This window comes from Manis javanica, chromosome 3 (assembly GCF_040802235.1).
Source record: "Manis javanica isolate MJ-LG chromosome 3, MJ_LKY, whole genome shotgun sequence".
NCBI lineage: Eukaryota > Metazoa > Chordata > Mammalia > Pholidota > Manidae > Manis > Manis javanica.
Window position 1 is genome coordinate 165,288,870 of NC_133158.1, and position 19,359 is coordinate 165,308,228.

Below are 19,359 nucleotides of genomic sequence, written 5' to 3' on the forward strand. Positions count from 1 at the left end.
GACAAACGCCCATTTTTAAACTTAAGATCTAAAATTGGAGGAGAGGAGACAAGGGAAAACTAAAAAAAAACACCAAAAAACAAAAATAGAAAACTTGGCAGCAGAATTTTGTCATTGTCGCATCTACTCAACAAATAGATATTGAGCCCCTACGAGTCTGGCATTGTGCTAGAGTAAGCTACACTTTGTCTCCAGAGGCTGCCATTACAATATAGTCTTAAGATACCAACAAAGTAGAGGGTTTTTGCTGGAGTTTTTTAATTATGCTTTCCATCTTGTTCTAAAGACTCTGACAATAAGAAGGAAATAAATTCTGAGAACTACACATGTAGAGTTAGGAATAAGGCTATTAGTGCATAACACAGAAAGAAAATCAAGATGTTAAGAATGAAAAATAATATAAAAATCTGTGTTGTGCTGTATAAATATTATTTCATTTGAGTCTAGCAATGTTCCTGATTAGTATAGCTAACAAAGTCTATCCCCTTACTTGTCTGCCAAAAAATTTAAACTCATTCTACTGAAAGATCTTCATATGAGAACATATCTTCAATTTTATTTATTTTTTATTTTATTTTGGTATCATTAATATAAAATTACATGAGCAACATTGTGGTTACTAGATTCCCCCCATAATCAAGTCCCCACCACATACTCCATTACAGTCACTGTCCATCAGCGTAGTAAGATGCTATAGGGTCACTACTTGTCTTCTCTGTGCTATACTGCCTTCCCTATGCCCACCCCCTACGTTATGTGTGCTAATCTTAATGCCCCTTTTTCCCCTTATCCCTCCCTCCCCACCTATCCTACCCAATCCTTCTCACTTTGGTAACTGTTAGTCCATTCTTGAGTTCTGTGAGTCTGCTGATGTTTTGTTCCTTCAGTTTTTGCTTTGTTCTTATGCTCCACAGATGAGTGAAATCATTTGATACTTGTCTTTCTTCACCTGGCTTATTTCACTGAGCAGAATACCCTCTAGCTCCATCCATGTTGTTGCAAATGGTAGGATTTATTTTCTTCTTATGGCTGAATAATATTCCATTGTATATATGTATCACCTCTTCTTTATCCATTCACCTACTGATGGACACTTAGTAGCTATTGCAAATAGTGCTGCGATAAACATGGGTGCATATGTCTTTTTCAAACTGGGCTGCTGCATTCTTAGCTTGAATTCCTAGAAGTGGAATTCCTGGGTCAAATGGTATTTCTATTTTGAGTTTTTTTTAGGAACTTTCCACAATGGTTGAACTAATTTACATTCCCACCAGTAGTGCAGGTTCCCCTTTCTCCACATCCTCGCCAACATTTGTTGTTGTTTGTCTTTTGGATGGTGGTCATCCTAACTGGTGCAAGGTGATATATCATTGTGGCTTTAATTTGCATTTCTCTGATGATTAGCGATGTGGAACATCTTTTCATGTATCTGTTGGCCATTTGAATTTCTTCTTTGGAGAAGTGTCTGTTCAGATCCTCTGCCCACTTTTTAATTGGATCATTTGCTTTTTGTTTGTTGAGGTGCGTGAGCTCTTTGTATATTGTGGATGTCAACCCCTTACCTGATGTGTCATTTATGAATATATTCTCCCATACTATAGGATGCCTTTTTGTTCTACTGATGGTGTCCTTTGCTGTACAGAAGCTTTTTAGTTTGATATAGCTCTTTAATTTCTCTTGAGTGTCTTGTAGTTTTCAGGGTATAGGTCTTTCCTTCATTAGGTTTATTCCTAGGTATTTTATTCTTTTTGATACAATTGTGAATGGAATTCTTTTCCTGATTTCTCTTTCTGCTAGTTCACTATTAGTGTATAGGAATGCCACAGATTTCTGTGTATTAATTTTGTATCCTGCAACTTTGCTAAATTCAGATATTGGGTCTCATAGTTTTGGAGTGGATTCTTTAGGGCTTTTTATGTACAATATCATGTCATCTGCAAACACTGACAGATGACTTCTTCCTTACCAATCTGGAAGCCTTTTATTTCTTTGTGTTGTCTGACTGCCGTGGCTAGGACCTCCAGTACTATGTTGAATAGAAGCGAGAGAGTGGGCATCCTTGTCTTGTTCCTGATCTTAGAGGAAAAGCTTTCAGCTTCTCATTGTTAAGTATGATATTGGCTGTGGGTTTGTCATATATGGCCTTTATTATGTTGAGGTACTTGCCCTCTATACCCATTTTGTTCAGAGTTTTTATCATGAATGGACATTGAATTTTGTTGAATGCTTTTTCAGCATCTATGGAGCTGATCATGTGTTTTTGTCCTTCTTTTTGTTGATGTAGTGGATGATGTTGATAGACTTTTGAATGTTGTACCATCCTTGCATCCCTGGGATGAATCCCACTTGATCATGGTGTATGATCCTCTTGGTGTATTTTCGAATTCAGTTTGCTAATATTTTGTTGAGTATTTTTGCATGTATGTTCATCAGGGATACTGGTCTGTAGTTTTCTTTTTTTGTGGTGTCTTTGCCTGGCTTTGGTATTACAGTGATGCTGGCTTCATAGAATGAGTTTGTAAGTATTCCTTCCTCTTGTCTTTTTTCGAATACTTCAAGGAGAATGGGTATTATGTCTTCTCTAAATGTCTGATAAAATTCAGTGGTGAATCCATCTGGTCCAGGGTTTTGTTCTTGGATAGTTTTTTGATTGCTGATTCAATTTCACTGCTGGCAATTGGTCTGTTTAGATTTTCTGTTACTTCTTGGGTCAGTCTTGGATGGTTGTATTTTTCTAGAAAGTTCTCCATTTCTTCTAAGGTTATCCAGTTCATTAGCATATAGATTTTCACAGATATCTTCAATTTTATAACTCCAGTTAATAAGAAAATAAAATTCACTTGAATAAAAAATACACTTGACAGACTCAAACCAAAGGTCATTAGATATCACACGACACTATATTAACATTTCAGTCTTACTTTAAATATTAAATGTATGCCACTTCTAGGATCCTTACCCATGACCTTGGCTCAAATTACAATATCTTTTAATGTGTAAAATGTGAGTAAAATTTTTTTTTGTTATTCAGCTCCCTGGAATGAAGCTAACATATATCTGATACAGAAGTACACACTACAATGTTTTACCAAAATTTAGAACCAAAAATATGGAAAAGATTCTTCACTTCATTAAATATCAGGGAAATGCAAATTAAAACCATAATGCATTACTACTACACCAGACAGAGTATAAGGAAAGAGATAAAAAATACCAAGTATTGGCAAGGATTTGAGCAGCAGGGAATCTTTGTACAATGCTTGTGACATTGTAAATTGGTACCCCACTTTGGAAAAAGTCATGTGGAAGTAGCTACTAAAGCTGAGCACACGTATACCTTAACCAAACAATCCCAATTCTTGTCATATGCCCTACAGAAAGAAATGCATGCATTTGTTCACCTAAGGACATGGACCAGAATGTTAATGAGAACACTAATTGTAAGATTCCAAAACTGAAAACTACCCAAGTGCTTTATGGCATTTGATAGAATGAATACATAAATCATGGTTTAGTCACACAATGGAATATTATATAGCAATGATAAAGGATCAACTACAACTCCATACAATATGGATGAATCTCACAAACACAATGTGAACAAGAAAAGCTGGTCACACTGTATGATTTCATATATAAAGCACTCAAAACAGACAAAAATAATCTATGCTGTTTTAAGTCAGGTAACAGTTACCCTTGAAAGGGAGCACAAGGCATGCTTCTGGGATGTTAGTAATATTCTGCTTCTAGATACAGGCACTAGTTTGTAAAACTTCACTGAGCTGTACATTTATATGTGTACTTTGTCTATATATTTCAACTAAAACTTATATATAAATATATGACATGAATATTTTCATTATAAAAGTAATAAACCATAAAGGATACATTATGAAATATAGAAAAGAACAGATAGTACCAAAATCAATCATAACCTCATCTTCTAATGATTATTTATAATTTGACATTTCATTTTTCTATAAATTTCACACAGTTAAGGACATAAAATAGGTATAATTTTTTAAATTTGAGCTGTTAAATTATATCAAAACATACCTACATAAGCAAAATCTGACTATGAAATTAGCCATCATATACATTTATACAGAATTTACTTTAAAATCACCTAGTTATACACTTTTGTGCAGGGCCTACTTTTTTGCTATGCAAATAATGTTATGATAAGTATTTCTGTCTGCATTAATCACACATCAAAAGGTACTTCCTTAGGACAGATACCCAAAGATAACACTATAGGAGCCAATGTTTTTGCATTAAAATTAGTAATAGATAAAATACTACGACATGAGGACATAGGTTAAAAAAGCAACAAAATTAATAACCTTTTTCTCCTATCTTCATTAATCTTTTCTTTTAGAAGTGCATGTTACCTGGTAGAGTCCCCCAGTAAAGCAAAAATCCATGGTCTCAAAGTCTAAGACATGTCAAGCTTGATGACATGTCAGTATTAGACACATAGAAGATATTTAAAAAGAAGTTTTCTGAATTCAGTAAAAAGCTTTTGACAGGAAAATCAGTCTGATCCTACCTGTTGCTTAATTACACCTCTTCTGTATGCCCTTCAAGAGCAGTAGTTCTCAAAGTGTGGTCCAGGGCTAGCAACATCAGCCTCTTACAAGTTTAGGAACTTGTAAGAAATCCAAATTCTCAGACCCGACCCCAGACCTACTGAATCAGAATCTCTGGAACCAATCTTTATAATGTGCCTTCCAGGTGATTCTTACTCTTGCTAACAGTTTGAGAACTACTAGCCTAGAGCATTCTCTAAACCTCCAGGCATACTAAGAGAACACTGTCTTTGTTAATCAAAGAGTACAAAAAGATAAAATAATTCTTTTGGAAGCTATTAGTATTGCCCATCTAGGAAACTGAAGACCTTATTGACAGATAAATATTTTCACCTTCAGCTCTACTTCCTTTAGATCTGTGATTGGTGTATCTGCAGTGTCAGTTAAACTGTTTTTCATACTTAATGTGTCCCAAATGGTCTCAGGAAAGGGAATGAAAAGAAGGTCAATGAAGAAAGGGACAATAAAAAAAGATCCTAGCTATTCTATGATAAGCAAACTAAATATAATTAGTTTCACAGACAGAAAATGAAAGAAGTCATTTGTATTACCAGTAAACCTTCTTCTATCAACTTCCTTTTACTTTGAAATACAGCTTGTAATTAAATGTAGTCAAGCTAATCTTTTTCAGTAATGTAATCAGAAACTTGCAGACATTTTCTACATAGTTAGCACAATGATGAAGAAAGGCTCAAATAATGAATGGAGGAAGTAAAATGGAAGAAAATTAGTGTTTTATTGAGCACCTACCATATGATAAGTATTACTCATAAAGTTTTGCACATGAGTATTGAATGAGAAAATGTAACCCCTATGGGGTAGGTATTATTACTCCCATAATACAAATGTGAAAATTATACAAAGATTTAGTAAATTTTCTGTTATCAATTGTTGACTTAGCCAATTGCAAAGCTGAAATTTGAAGCTGTGCTTCTGTTTCCAAAACCCGGGTCTTGTCAAATACAACAAACTTAGTTTACAGCATGAAGCAAAACACAACGTATTTTCATTATATGAATAAAAAACTCCTAAAGTAACAGTATAGTTAGTAAACTTTAAGCAACTTTTAATCGTTTTCCTGTTTAGTGTTTAGAGACATATACAACTTTTAAAAAGAATATTTTACCTACTATTCTTACTTACTAATTCATTTGCAAAGAAGAGGAGAAACCAGTTTAAATGTTAGAATAGGCCATTTAATCTTTCCTGAATAATAAGCATTTACGATTTAAATTGCTAGATTTAATTTTTAAGACATTGTGTTGGCAACAAAGCTGTTAAACAGCTTTATGGCATGTTTTTGGGTATTTTGCTTTTAGATTTGGCAACCCAAGCAAATTTTATGTTGGTCATAAACAAGACAAGCTTAAATAAGGAAATTCAAAAAAGAAAACATGTAAGAGGTTGATTTTAGAACTAAATCCCAATTGGCAACCAAAATTTTTCCCTTAGTACTAAGTGTCTGAAATCCACCATAACTAGTAGTTGTTACCAAGAGCAGGCAAGATGACTAGCTAAAGTTAAAGATATGGAAAGGTTTTCTTATGTGAGAAGGCAAAGGGCCATATTAGAATAGGAAATAAAAACAACTCCATTTTCAAATTAAATCAACTCCAATTTCAAAATATTTAGCAAATAAGAAATCATATAAAGAAAGACTTTTAATTTCAATAGTAATCTACTCCGAGCTACAAGGTGATTCAATGACAATGCATTTCTAAATAATATATAAACAAGCTTGCAGATATCCTTTCCTACAAAAAGAAGAATATCAGTTTAAAACCCTTTCATAAGAAACAATAACTGGTTATTTCAAGAAATATACAAAATAGAGACATCCTACTCTTTATAATAAGGCAACTTACAGGACCTATCAGAACAAAGAATAAAAATGAATATAAAAAATGAAAAAAAAAGCCATTTTATCGCAGCTCAGGTATAAATTTACATTGTCAAAACTATTTATAAATCTATAACATGCAATCAAAACACAGGGCAGTTATGTAATTCTACCTAACCACAATACACATTGTGAAAGCAGTTAACAGGAAGGTAAAAGATGTAGTAACCAGTCTACTCAAAAACACTTTTTTCCCTTTATTTTTTGTTTTAAATCAAGAACCCCTTAAATTTTACTCCTAAAGTAATTCTTATTAATTCTAGTATTTAATTATTTTATAAGGCAAACTAAACACTATTATTTAAACAAAACAACTTGTAGATAAACATCATCAAAATACAAGAGAGAGAGAGAGAGAGGATAAGATGGTGTATGTAGGTCCTTTAAGAAAAGCAAGCTACTGGAATGAACAGGTCAATAAAACTATTTGTAGAATGGGATGGTTGTCTATTTTCAGATTATTAAGATATTTTTAAATATCCTGAAACCAGACCCAGATTCAGAAGGCAAAGCCAAAACCAGTCAACGTGTTTATTAAAATATATAATCTCTTATTAAGCCTTGCACAGTAAGAGAGGCTAAACTCACCCTAACATGACCTCAGATTTAGAAGTCTACCAAATAATTTTTATAGAAATGACAACCAAATGTCACCTATACCTACTGTTCAAAGTAATATAATATAAAGCAAAAGCTTACTAGATATTTCAGGACTTAAATTTGTGAAGTAAAACTCCCCAAAAAAGAATATAGGCAAATGTTAGCAGCCCTTCTAGTTAAACATGGAGGTCTAAAATATCTAAACTATACTATTTTTAAGATTTTGGACACTGAAATAATATCTAACACCAATTCCTTGTCCTTCTCCCTTCCCAACTCCTTTCTCATCAAGAAACTGAAGTTCTCGCCTTCCCTTCCTGAACAAATGCACTACCCTATGGGGAGCCATGCCAGTTACACTTTTGGTAGAACTCTGAATTCCTTCTGTTGCTACTGCCTTGCCCACAAAATGCTTCCTTAATTCCTGTTCCCAGATTGTGAGATCTATTCAAAAATGTTAAAAAATCTGAAACAATTGGTTTCTCTATGAAGTATGTACTCTAACCTCAGCTGGTTCCCCGCTGCTACTCAGGGATCCCAGAATCATCTCTGGATTAAAAAGGATTAAAATAGTACCAAACAGGCTCTAACCAACAATACTCTCCAAATGAAGAATTTACAAGCTTCTCTCATAATTAAGTGGTATTTACCTAGAGGATTCAAATATCTTGTGATATGTAAAAATAAATCAATGCAATTCACCATATTCATGGGCTAAATGATCATTGCTACAGATGCAAACAGAACATTTAACAAATCCAACAGCTATTCATGATCAAAACATTCAGAAAACTAAGAACAGAAGGGAAGCTAACTCAACCAAATTGAGGGCAACTATGAAAACTTTACAACCAACATTACACCTAATAATAAAAGACTTGATGCTTTTTTCCTAAGATCAGGAAAGAGACAAGGATATCTGCCCTTACCATTTCTATTCAACATTGAACTGGAAGTCCTAATCAGTGCCAACGGGAAAGAAAAAGAAATACAAATTGGAAAGGAAAAGTAACACAGTATTTATAGATGACATGTATATGTACAAAATCCTAAGGAATCAACAAGAGTTCCTAGGAATGAGTTTTACAAGGTAACAAACTGCAAGATCAAAATACAAAAACCAACTGTTTGTCTACATATTAGCAAAGAACAACAGGAAATTGAAATTAAAAAACCATTTAAAATAAAAAAATGTCCTGGAGCTAATAAGTGATTATATATAGCAAGTGATTATATTATAGCAAAGCTGCAGAATACAAGATTAATATGTAAAAGTCAACTGCTTTCTTATCTACCAGCAATGAAAAACTGGAATTTAAATTAAAAACACAAGGTCATTTCCATTAGCACCAAAAAATGAAATACTTAAGTACATATTTAATAACTACATGTAAGATCTATATGTGGAAAACTATAAAACTCTGATGAAAGAAATCAAAGATTTAATTAATGTTAAAATAATTCCATGTTCACAGATAGGAAGAATCAATATTGGGCCATGATGGCAGTTATTCCCAATTTGATGTACAGATCCAATGTAAACTCAGTCAAAATTCCAAAATAAAAGTTATTTTGTGGAGATCATCAAACTAATTCTAAAATTTATATGGAGTGGCAAAAAACTCAGAATAGCCAACACAATATTGAAGAAGAAAAGTAAGAACTGACTACCCAAATTCAAGACTTACTAGAAGCCCACAGTAATCAGGACTGCGTCGTATCAGCAAAAGAATAGGAAAATATGTCAGTGGAATAGACCAGATAGCCCACAGAGAGACCTACTCAAATATATTCAACTCGTCTTTGACAACAGAGCAAAGGCAATTAAATGGAGAAAATGAGTCTGAAACAACTAGACATCCACATGGAAAAAAAAAAAGAATCTATACACAGACCTTACACCTGTCACAAAATTAACTCAAAATGGATCACAGACCTACATGTAAACTACAAAGATCCTAAAAGAAAAACAGGAGAAAACCTAAGTGACCTTGGGTTTAGTAATGACTTTTAGATATAACACCAAAAAAACTTAATCCATGAGGGGAAAAAATTGATGTTAGACTTCATTAAAATTAAAACTAAAAACTTCTCTGTAAAAGATACTGTTTCTCAATTACCAGATGAATAAATGTTAAGTCTTTTTGTAACCTTACAAGAAACATTAAGTGTGTATTTGTACATCACTTTTTAAACAAAGTTATATACTTAGCACATTGTTTTACACTTTTTCTTGACTTAATGTGTCTTTGTAGATCACTCCATATTTATTCACAGCTTTCTATTTCCCAATTTTACATCTGCATAGTACTTCATTATACATATTGAACACAATTTATTTAACCAGATCTTAACTGGTGAAAACACATTGCCTCCAATATTACATAAAATATTGCAAAGATTTAAGTTTAATTTTCCAAATTAAAAGCATATTGGTAGAACAAATTCCTAAAACTGGGACTGCTGGGTTATAGGAAACATGGATGATAAATTAATAAATACTGTGGAATTACAGGTTATACTAGTTTATGCTCCTATCAGCAGTAAAGGAGAGCGCATGCCACCCGTGGCAACACTGTTTCATCAGACTTAATACTCACCATTAGAGTGAAACACAGTATACTCAGTGAATTTTAAATTACATGTTTTATGAATAAGGTAGAGTACCTTTTCATCTGTGTAAACACCAATATTTCTTTTCCTGTGAACTGTTTATTCATAAGTTTTGCCCATTTCCAAAAAATTGGATTGTTGCTTTGATTGTTCCTTTTATCACTACACAACACTCTTCTTTGTCCCTTTAATGCCTTGAGGCTTTTAATATATTTTGATATCAATATTGCCTTGCTTATGGTACATATTTTGTTTATTGTTTTTCCATCTTTCTTCGATTTAAGAATTCCAAATGTATTTTTAGTTTCAAAATAAGCTTTTCTATGTTGCAACTGTTTCCTCTTGAGAGTTTCCCCCCCTTTTCCCATGATGGTTTTCTCTCATCTTTTCCATTAGTTCTGCCTACATATGAGGAATGTGTTTGGTTAGTGATACCCCCTCTTGAGTTGCTGAATTTATTTTAATAGGTTGTAATTTTAGTAGCCATGGGCTATTCCAATCTCTTGGATGATGCAGAACTGGCAGTTAGCATAAAATATGCATGTTTTAAATGTGATGTGCAAGCAATGGATGAGCCAGCAAAGTGGAATTGCTGTTTAGGATATAAAGGAACACGTGGAGGATATATGGCAGATCTCATATAATTGCAAGGATCTGAGCAATTAGTCCCACAAATGTGACCTTCTCGACTGCTGCTGATCAGGCAGTTACCCAGAGGACTGCAAACAACTTGCAGGCAAGTATGGCCTCTTTCCACATGCCAGAAATACCTGAAGGTACAGCTCACCCAAGAGCATGTGCCTCTCAGATAACTGAGGAATCTCTGATCTTCACCAAAGGTTCTGCTGGGCTTTCAACATCATAGGTAATGAGGGCCTAAGTTACAGTATTTTTACCACTCATTTTTCTTAATAACACACAATTACATGATTTATGGCAAGGATATGCAAACTCAACTGCTTTTAAATCCTCTTCTACTCTCCTACTTATGGCTGAATATAAATATCTTCAGGCTTCTTCTTATTTTAATTAACATGTACCTTTTAAAACTTCCAACTCTTAAATATATGTCCTAAGACAAAAAGCTCAGAAACCTTCATTAAATACCTTAACACTTTGTTTCAAAAAGTATTTCAGGTATACACTTTATACACTTATTAAAGGGTAGATAAATAAACATTTTGATTAAAAGTCTGGAAATGTTATGGCAAAACAAGCTCTGGCAGCTCCACCTCTACTGAGGACGTGTAACTGTGCTGAACACCCGGCTGAACTCTGAGGACAGAAATGCAGCAATAGGACCCTGACCTCAAGGGGCTCACAGAAAAGGACAATCATACAAAGAAATGCAACACAGTGTGGTGGCAACAAAGATAAAATATGTTCAGGGCCCGAAGGTTAATGCAAAGGAAGCACAGTAACAAGGAGACAGCAAGGAACTCCAGGTCAGCTAGATTTTAGACAGTACATGGGAATTTGCCCAGTGGCCAAAGGTTTTACAGATGTTACAGATAGAAGGACATACATTCTTTCAACAAAGTTCCTAGTTTGGGACAGATACTGTGGGGCAGATACTTTGAAATACCTATTTTGGAGCTAAAATAATGAATTAGGACAAAGATTCTGACTTCACGGAGTCAGGTGAGGACCCATAAGTAAACCAGTAAGTAAAGCAGTGTGATAAATGCTACAATAGAGATAAGCAGAGAGAATTAGAAGTTTACTGGCCAAGAGAAAATACCAGGCTAAATGTTTATAGATCTCCAGAGTAGAGTGAAGTTGAGTGGAGGATGGCATCAGAGAGGCTCAGCATTCCAGGCATGGAGAAAAGCACATATATATGCTAAAAACATAGAGAGGGCCAGAGACAGAGAGAAAGGAGGGAGGAGAAAGAAAGCGGAAAAGAGAAAAAGAATGAGAGAGGGGAGGAGAGAGACAGAGACAGACAGAAAGAATGTAGTTCAATGTGGCAGAGGCACAGGTGTCTAAGTAAAGGCTAAAGGTGAAAGCAAGAACCATATCATGAACGACCTTTTAAGTTGGAGTTTGGACTTTATCTTGATGGCAATAAGGAACTTTTAAAATGTTTTTTTAACATGGAAAGACTTGTTCAGATTTGTGTTTGAGAAAGTATGCAGCTATAATACAGTGAAAATTGAAAGAAAGAAATCTGGAAGTAAAATAGCTGCAGTAATCCAGGAAATGGTTTATAGTAGTTTCAACTAAGATAGCAATGGAGATAGAAAAGATGGGTGGAGATGATGAGAGATTTAGAAAGTGGAACCAACAAGCCTTATAACTGATTTGACTGGGAGCAGAGAGGAAAAAAGAGTCAACCATGATGCCTCTGTATGATTTCACTTGTATGTAGAATCTAAAACACAAAACAAACAAAAAGAAACAGACACATAAATATTGACAAGAGACTGTTGGTTATCATGGGGGGACAGTGGGGGCATGGATGAAATGCATGAAGGGGATAAAGAGGTACAAACTTCAAATTATAAAATAAGTCAGGAATGGAAGTACAACGTAGAGAATAGAGTCAATAACACTGTAATATCTTCATATGAAGGCAGGGGGTAACTACACATACTGTGGTGAGCATTTAGTAATGTATATAATTAATGAATCACTACATTGTACATCTGAAGCCAATATAATATTGTATGTCAATTATATTCCAAGAGAGAAAGGAGAAATTTAAGTCATTCTTTTCTATGGGGCTTTCCAAATTTTTGAGAGAGAAGCTAAATGACTCATTTGGTACAGAAAGATGTCATTTTTATAGTCTTGCGATTTCATGTGTTAAAAAGAAAGACACAGGTCCCAACACAGTGTCACTTCTGCTAGGCCAAGTCACAAAGCCAGGGCTCACCATCGAAACTCAGTCTCGGTTTCAGCCTCCCCCAGAATTGTGGTCAGTCAGGAATTTTCTGGTCAGCATCACCAATAAGATCGTCTGTCACATGAGCCCTCTCCATCTTCTCTACAAAAGATGAGGTCATCTGCATTATAAGACTCCCTGATCTTCCCCCTAAGAGAAAGTGACCCTTCCTCAAACAACCCCTTTTCTTTTGCAAATAACTTTCCCTCACCCTCCTGTCTATAGAAACCTTCCATATTGTACAATTCCTCAGAGCATCTCTCTACTCGCTAGAAGGGATGCTGCCCAACTCATTAAATGCCTAATAAAACCAATTAAATCTTATTAAAAAAAAAGATGAAGTCCCAGTTTGGGCAAAGATGGACAGTCCTATTATTCAGTAGGAGAAGAAGGGGAGAGCAGGTTTTGAGAGAATGCAATGATCACTTTAAAACTTGACAAATTGAGTCTGAGATGCACATAAGTTATTTAATGAAAGTGTCTAATAAGCAGCTGGATATACGAAAATGCAAGAGTAAGGTTTGGGCCAGAGATACAGATTTGAGAATCATCCACATACAAAGTAAATGATTAACTAAAGCAATAAAAATTGATGCAATTGTCTAGGAGAACATACAGGTGAGAAGAAACCTAAAACACAACTTTAAAGATCACTAACATTTAGCAGACAAAGGAAGAGCTAGAAGAGTAGACTGAAAGGGTACAGTCAAAGAGAAAGATAAAAATATTAACAAGATGAGGAGTAAGCACTTAATGGATGATTAATGTGCACTACCTCATTTAACCCTTACACAACCTATGAGCAACTTGCTATTATTATCTGCACCATTATAGATGTGGACATTTTGGTTTAGAGAGATCAACTTGCTCAGGTTTACACATCTGGTTGTGTTTTAAAAATGCAACCAAGATTATACCCTAGGTCTCCAGAGCCTCTGTTCTTGACTGCTATGCCACATTGCTTCCTATGAAAAACTTAAAAAGTATGGCATCACAGACACAGGAAAACAGTGATTCAAAAAAAAGATACCACATCAGTAGCAATGAGCTCACCTGTCACTGAGATCTTGGTTTCTAATAACCTGCTCCATTAAAAGAAATCAGGACTCTTTGGAAAAATGGCTCATCTGAGGAATGGGCAGGAAATATATAAAACAAGCCTGGAGCATCTTGTAGTGCTAAAAGTAAGGAAGCGATAAAACACACACACACACACACCTGCATGCAGGCGTGTGCACACACACAAACATATGCACGCACCCACAAAGATGTCAAAGGGACACAGAAAACCAAATGAAAGCTCCCAATGGCCAAAGCTGTAACAATTTGAGCAAAAAAAAAAAAAAAAAAGTAGTATTAGACTATAACCTAGTGAATAAACTAAATATCCATGAGTCTATACTCACATAAACCAAGGACTGACTAAATAAGTAAATAAATGAAAGAGAGAAAAATATAGGATGCAGAATTCCAAATAAATTATGCACATACTCTCCTTTGAAGAGATGGAGCAAACTCTCCACCTCCTAAAATGTGGGCTCCACATAATGACTTCCTTCCAAAGACTACAGAAATGGAAGGGGGGAGAGGGTAGAGAATCACTTTCCAGTACAGAAACATGACAAGCACTGACTCAGTTAAATGATCAAGGTTCGCATCAACAGTGGTAAGTCATGATGACAGTATGTACCCCTGATATGCTGTAATGAAAATGGCACTTTATCTCTGTGGTCTTTCTCTCAATCTGGTACCCAGAACAGAAAAAGGATGTAAGCTAAGAACTCAGGAAATCAGAACAAAGTGTGGACTTCAATTAGTTATAATGCATCAATATCAGCTCATTGATTATAAAAACTGTACTAGACTAACGTAGGATGTTAACAGCAGGGGAAACTGAGTGAGGTCTGTGAGAACTCTGTACTATCTTTGTAATTTTTCTGTAAATCTAGAACTGTTCTAAAATTAAAATAATAATTTTAAAAAAACAAGGGATGTTAACTGTGCCATGCTGATGAACAAAAAGCAAGAAAAGACAGCGACCGAGAGCAGTTTCAGTGGATTAAAGGAGTCAAAAGCCAGATCATACTGGGCAGTAGGGTGAATGACAGCTGAGAATGGGATTCTAAGTGTATAGCTTCTTACAAGAAGTCTGATAATGAGGTGAACAAATCAGTGCTGGAAGTGGACATCAAGTTGAAGAAAGTGGTTGATTTTCTTTTGTTTTGCTTTTTTCCCTAAAAATTCAAGATATAATTCACACATCCAAAAATTCACCTTTTAAAGTATACATTTTGGTGATTTCCAGTGTATTCACAAAGTTGTATAACTATCATCACTACCTATTTCTAGAAATTTTCATTACTTCAAAAAGAAATGGTAAAATTAAAGACCTAAATAAATGAAGTATGTTCATGAACAGGAAGACTTATGATTGTTAAAATGTCAATGAAACCAAAGTGATCCTACAGATTCAAAGCAATTTCTATCAAAATTTCAACAGCCTTTTTCACAGAAATGGGAAAGCCAGTCCTCTAATTCATGTGGAATTGCAAAAATAGCCAAACCAATCTTGAAAAATAATAAAGTTGGAGGACTCACACTTCTCAACTTTGAAACTTACTGCATTATTACAGTAATTAAAGCATGTGGTACTGACAAATGGACAGACACACAGACAAATGGAATAGAATAAAAAGTCCAGAAATAAACCCTTACTTATACAGTCAACTGATTTTTGAGAAGGGTGCCAAGACCATTCAATGGTCAAAGGGCAGAGTTTTCAACAAATAGTGCTGGAAAAACTGGAAATCTTTATGCCAGTTTGATGCTTACCTTATACCAAACACAAAAATTAAGTCAGAGATCAAAGATCTACACTTAAAGAACTAAGATTATAAAATTCTTAGAAGAAAATGGGGAAAATCTTCATGACAGTGGATTTGGCAACCATTTAATGGATCTGACACTAAAAGCACAGGCAAAAAAAAGAAAAAAATAGATTAATTAGATTTTATCAAAATAAAGAACTTTTGCACATCAAAAGAGACCATCTAGAAAGGTGAAAATACAGCCTACTGAATGGAAGAAAATTCATGCAGATCATTTAATTCATAGCAGATGAATATCTAGAATATATGAAAAATTCCCAAAACTCACTTCCAAAAAACAATCCAATTAAAAAATGGGAAAAGGACTGGAACAGACATTCCTTCAAAGAAGATATACAAATGGCCAGCAAGCACATTAAAAATGTTGAACATTACTCATCATTAGAGAACTGCAAAACAACATACCTACAAGAATGTGGAGAAATTGGAACCCTTGTGCACTGTCAGTGGGAATGTGTATAGCTGCTGTGGACATCAGAATGGGAATTTCCCCAAAATTAAAAACAGAATTACCATATGACTCAGCAAGTCCACTTTTAGGTATGTTCCCAAAAGAATCAAAAGCAGCGTCTTGAAGAAGTATTTGTACTCCCATGTTCATGCAGCATTATTCACAGTAGCTAAAACATGGAAGCAACCATGTATCCATGAATGGATGAATGGGTAAGCAAAATATGGTACATATACACAATGGAATATGATCAGCCTTAAAAGGAAGGAACATGGATGAACCTTGAGGACATTACACTAATAAGCCAGTCACAAAAAGATAAACACTGTTAGGATTCCACTTACTTGAGGTACCTAGAGGAGTCAAAATCATAGAGACAGACAGAATGGTGAGCTAGGGAATTAAAGAAGGAGGAAATGGGGAGTTATTATTTAACGGGTATAGAATTTTAGTTTTGCCAGTTGAAAGGAGTTATGGATACAGATGGTGGTGATGGTTGCATAATATGAATGTACTTAATACCATTGAATTGTACACTTAAAAATGGTTAAGGTGGTAAATTTTGTGTATTTTACCACAATAGAAAGAAGAAAAAAAAAGAAGCATTAAGGCTTGAAGTGTCTCTTTCATAATACCTATTTGAATTCTCAGAATAATTCCACAGACTATTATTATTATTAAGGTAGACATTTTCATTCTAGGGGTAGAAACACAGATTTCTCTAGCCCTCTCTCCAAAATATATAGCCCAGCTTAGGCACCTTTGAAGAAGCTGATATTTCTCCCACAGCTATCTGTATTGCAATGACATACAGTTTACTCTTATCTCTTACAATGGAAAATTTCAAACATATACAAAAGAAGAAAGGTATAATGAAACCCCATATAGCATAAGCTTAAACAATTAGTAATCAATTCACAGACAGTTCTATCTGTAATTCCACTCACTTTACTCTTCCTCTACCGGTGGATTATTCTGAAGCCAATCCCCAGATGTCATAACATTTCAATCATAAATATTTCAGTACATTATCTCTACATATTAAAAGATACTGTTGGATGATATATATTGAAAGATACCAAGTGTCTTGCATAAGTTCTTGTAATGGTGGGTCAGATTTCTGATATAATGCTTTCTCCAGTAAATCATATATAAGACACAGAAATACATGTATATATATTCATCCTACTGTACTTCATTACAAATTAAACCATTATGAAGTGGGGCTCTTAAACAAGAAAATCAAGAATAAAGTGGCTTGAATAGTTTCAACTGACCAAGGGTGATCTTAGAGACCTCTCAAGACACTCTCTCTCTCCCCCACCTCTGAGAGGTAACTGAATTTTATATGTTATTATGACATAAGTTATATATGAAAACATAATCCAGTAATATCATATACAATCATTATTTAACATGAAGTAATTCATGTAGCTGCGTATTTTATAAAACAAATGTAATAAAAGTAGCTCAAAGCAGAACATTTTTATTCAACTGACCTTACCTTTTGTTGGACTGAGATTTTGATCTATAAATCCTCTTAGTTCTGCATTTGTAGAAGTCAAACCAACCTGAATAAAATAGTTTAAAAAATTAAAAATAGAGTCTTACATATTATGTGAGCACTTAAGAAGCTCTTTTACACCTTCCACCAGAGAGGTTCATGTCAATTATATACAGCAACATAAAAATGAATTAATTACATCAACTGTAGAAGTAGGATTAAAAAGAAAATGTCACCATATTGCTTGAAATGGGAAAACTATAAATTGTCCATATTAAGATAAAAATTAATGAAATAATGTTACTTATGAGCAAAACTGAGATCTACAGATTTTACTGGTGTTTTGAAAACAAGTAATGTGGCAGCTGGTGAACTGTCACTAGATAGGCCAAAATTCTACCTTCATTGTTACCCTTAATTTTTACCATTCATGATCACTGCCAATAATGCTTTTCAACATGATGACACATAATAGTCAAATAAAGATCAATACTACTACAATGCAGAGGCGAGGTCCAGTGACCTCACGCCCAATTACTTGAGTTTATACTCTGGCTCATCAAGCCTATATTATGTGTATGGCTGTGGTCAAGTCCCACAAACTCGGTATTCCTTGGTTTCTTCATGTGTAAACTGGCAGGTGCTAGAAGTGCTTACTACTTCAGGTTGTTAGAAAGATTAAGTAAAATAATTCATGTAAAGCTTATGCCACAGTGCTTGGCACAAAGTGCTCAATCCATGTTAACACTCATTACTATTTATTAGCACGATACTTCAGGGACTACCTATAACAAGTGTGTTTATAAATTCACCTTTAGTCAATTTATTTCATCTAATGTGATCTCTACTGGATTACCTGGAAACACAGAACTGAACATGGTAGTATCATCAGAGTTTTTAAACTTTACTATAGAGGCAGGAGAAAGAAAAATTTGTCACAAAGCAAGCATTCAATAAACGGTTCTACTATTACTATTATATTATTGTTTTAATTCTTGCAGATTTGTAATCTTGGAACATCAATGCTAATTTGGTTACCTCAAACATCCATTCAAAGTACTACTACACTGAAAGGATTTTAAAGCACACAAAGCTTTATAATTTTGTACCTGTGCACTTACGTTTGTAAACTACCCACTGCATTAACATTATATATTCTTCATAAGCACTCACTCAATACTTAACAAATTTATAATGTTAGAGCTAATTGTTTCATCATTAGGTAATTTAAATGCTCTACTAATAATAGCTTTTTCTTTTTGTCAAGAGATATGTTACCAGAAATATTTCTGCATATTGTTCACATCATGGAAAAGTAATTCTGATGCAAATTTAGCTCTAATGTTAAATTTTTATGACAGCAGAGATGAAGACATCTAAAACATAGTTCTTAATTCTATGTGAACAATGGTACAGATACTTAATTCTGTCTAGCTCCTTGTAAGTATTATTAGAAGTAAACTCTTTGCAACAAAATTTGCAACAAATTACCACCCCATGAATTCCAGAGTTACTCACAAATATATATATATATTTTTTAACTCACAAATATTTTTAAGTGTTCAATTTTTTAATGCTAGGAGTTTACTGTGGCATCACAAATATGCCTCCCCTTTTTAAAATTCTTCTGCTATAAAAAGAGAAAGACAAAATGTTTGTTGGTAATCTACTGTAAAAATAAAGCAAAGAAGGTAAGGACAGCCTTTAATAAATTCCATGCTTAACACAGTGTAATCATTTAAGACATGTATTATAATAACTTCAAAAGCATCAGTTTATATCCTTTTGTTATTTATACAAAAATAACGGCAAAAACCTCAACTGAAACCACATATTCACAGTCAAGAGTTCAGTTACTGGATTACTGTTATGTTTAAACACCTGCTCTTAATGTCCAACTTCTACAGAATGAAGCAGCAAACGAATT

The 19,359-nt window shown here is 34.2% G+C and overlaps 1 protein-coding gene across 16 annotated transcripts in view; it reads right to left on the reverse strand.

The window, feature by feature from the left end:
* The window catches only part of TFDP2 (transcription factor Dp-2), a 150,123-nt gene that overhangs the window by 86,453 nt on the left and 44,311 nt on the right, over positions 1-19,359 (reverse strand). For 9 of the 16 annotated variants that reach the window (XM_073232319.1, XM_073232316.1, XM_073232315.1 and 6 more), the window contains one exon: positions 17,433-17,499. The exons of 1 other annotated variant lie outside the window; for it this stretch is intronic. In XM_073232319.1, coding sequence (XP_073088420.1) covers positions 17,433-17,499 — 67 coding nt within the window. Of the gene's footprint in view, positions 1-12,580; positions 12,692-15,990; positions 16,088-16,272; positions 16,316-17,432; positions 17,500-19,359 lie in introns of those variants that run through there. 6 more of the 16 variants (XM_073232314.1, XM_073232313.1, XM_073232307.1 and 3 more) reach the window with 3 other exon arrangements.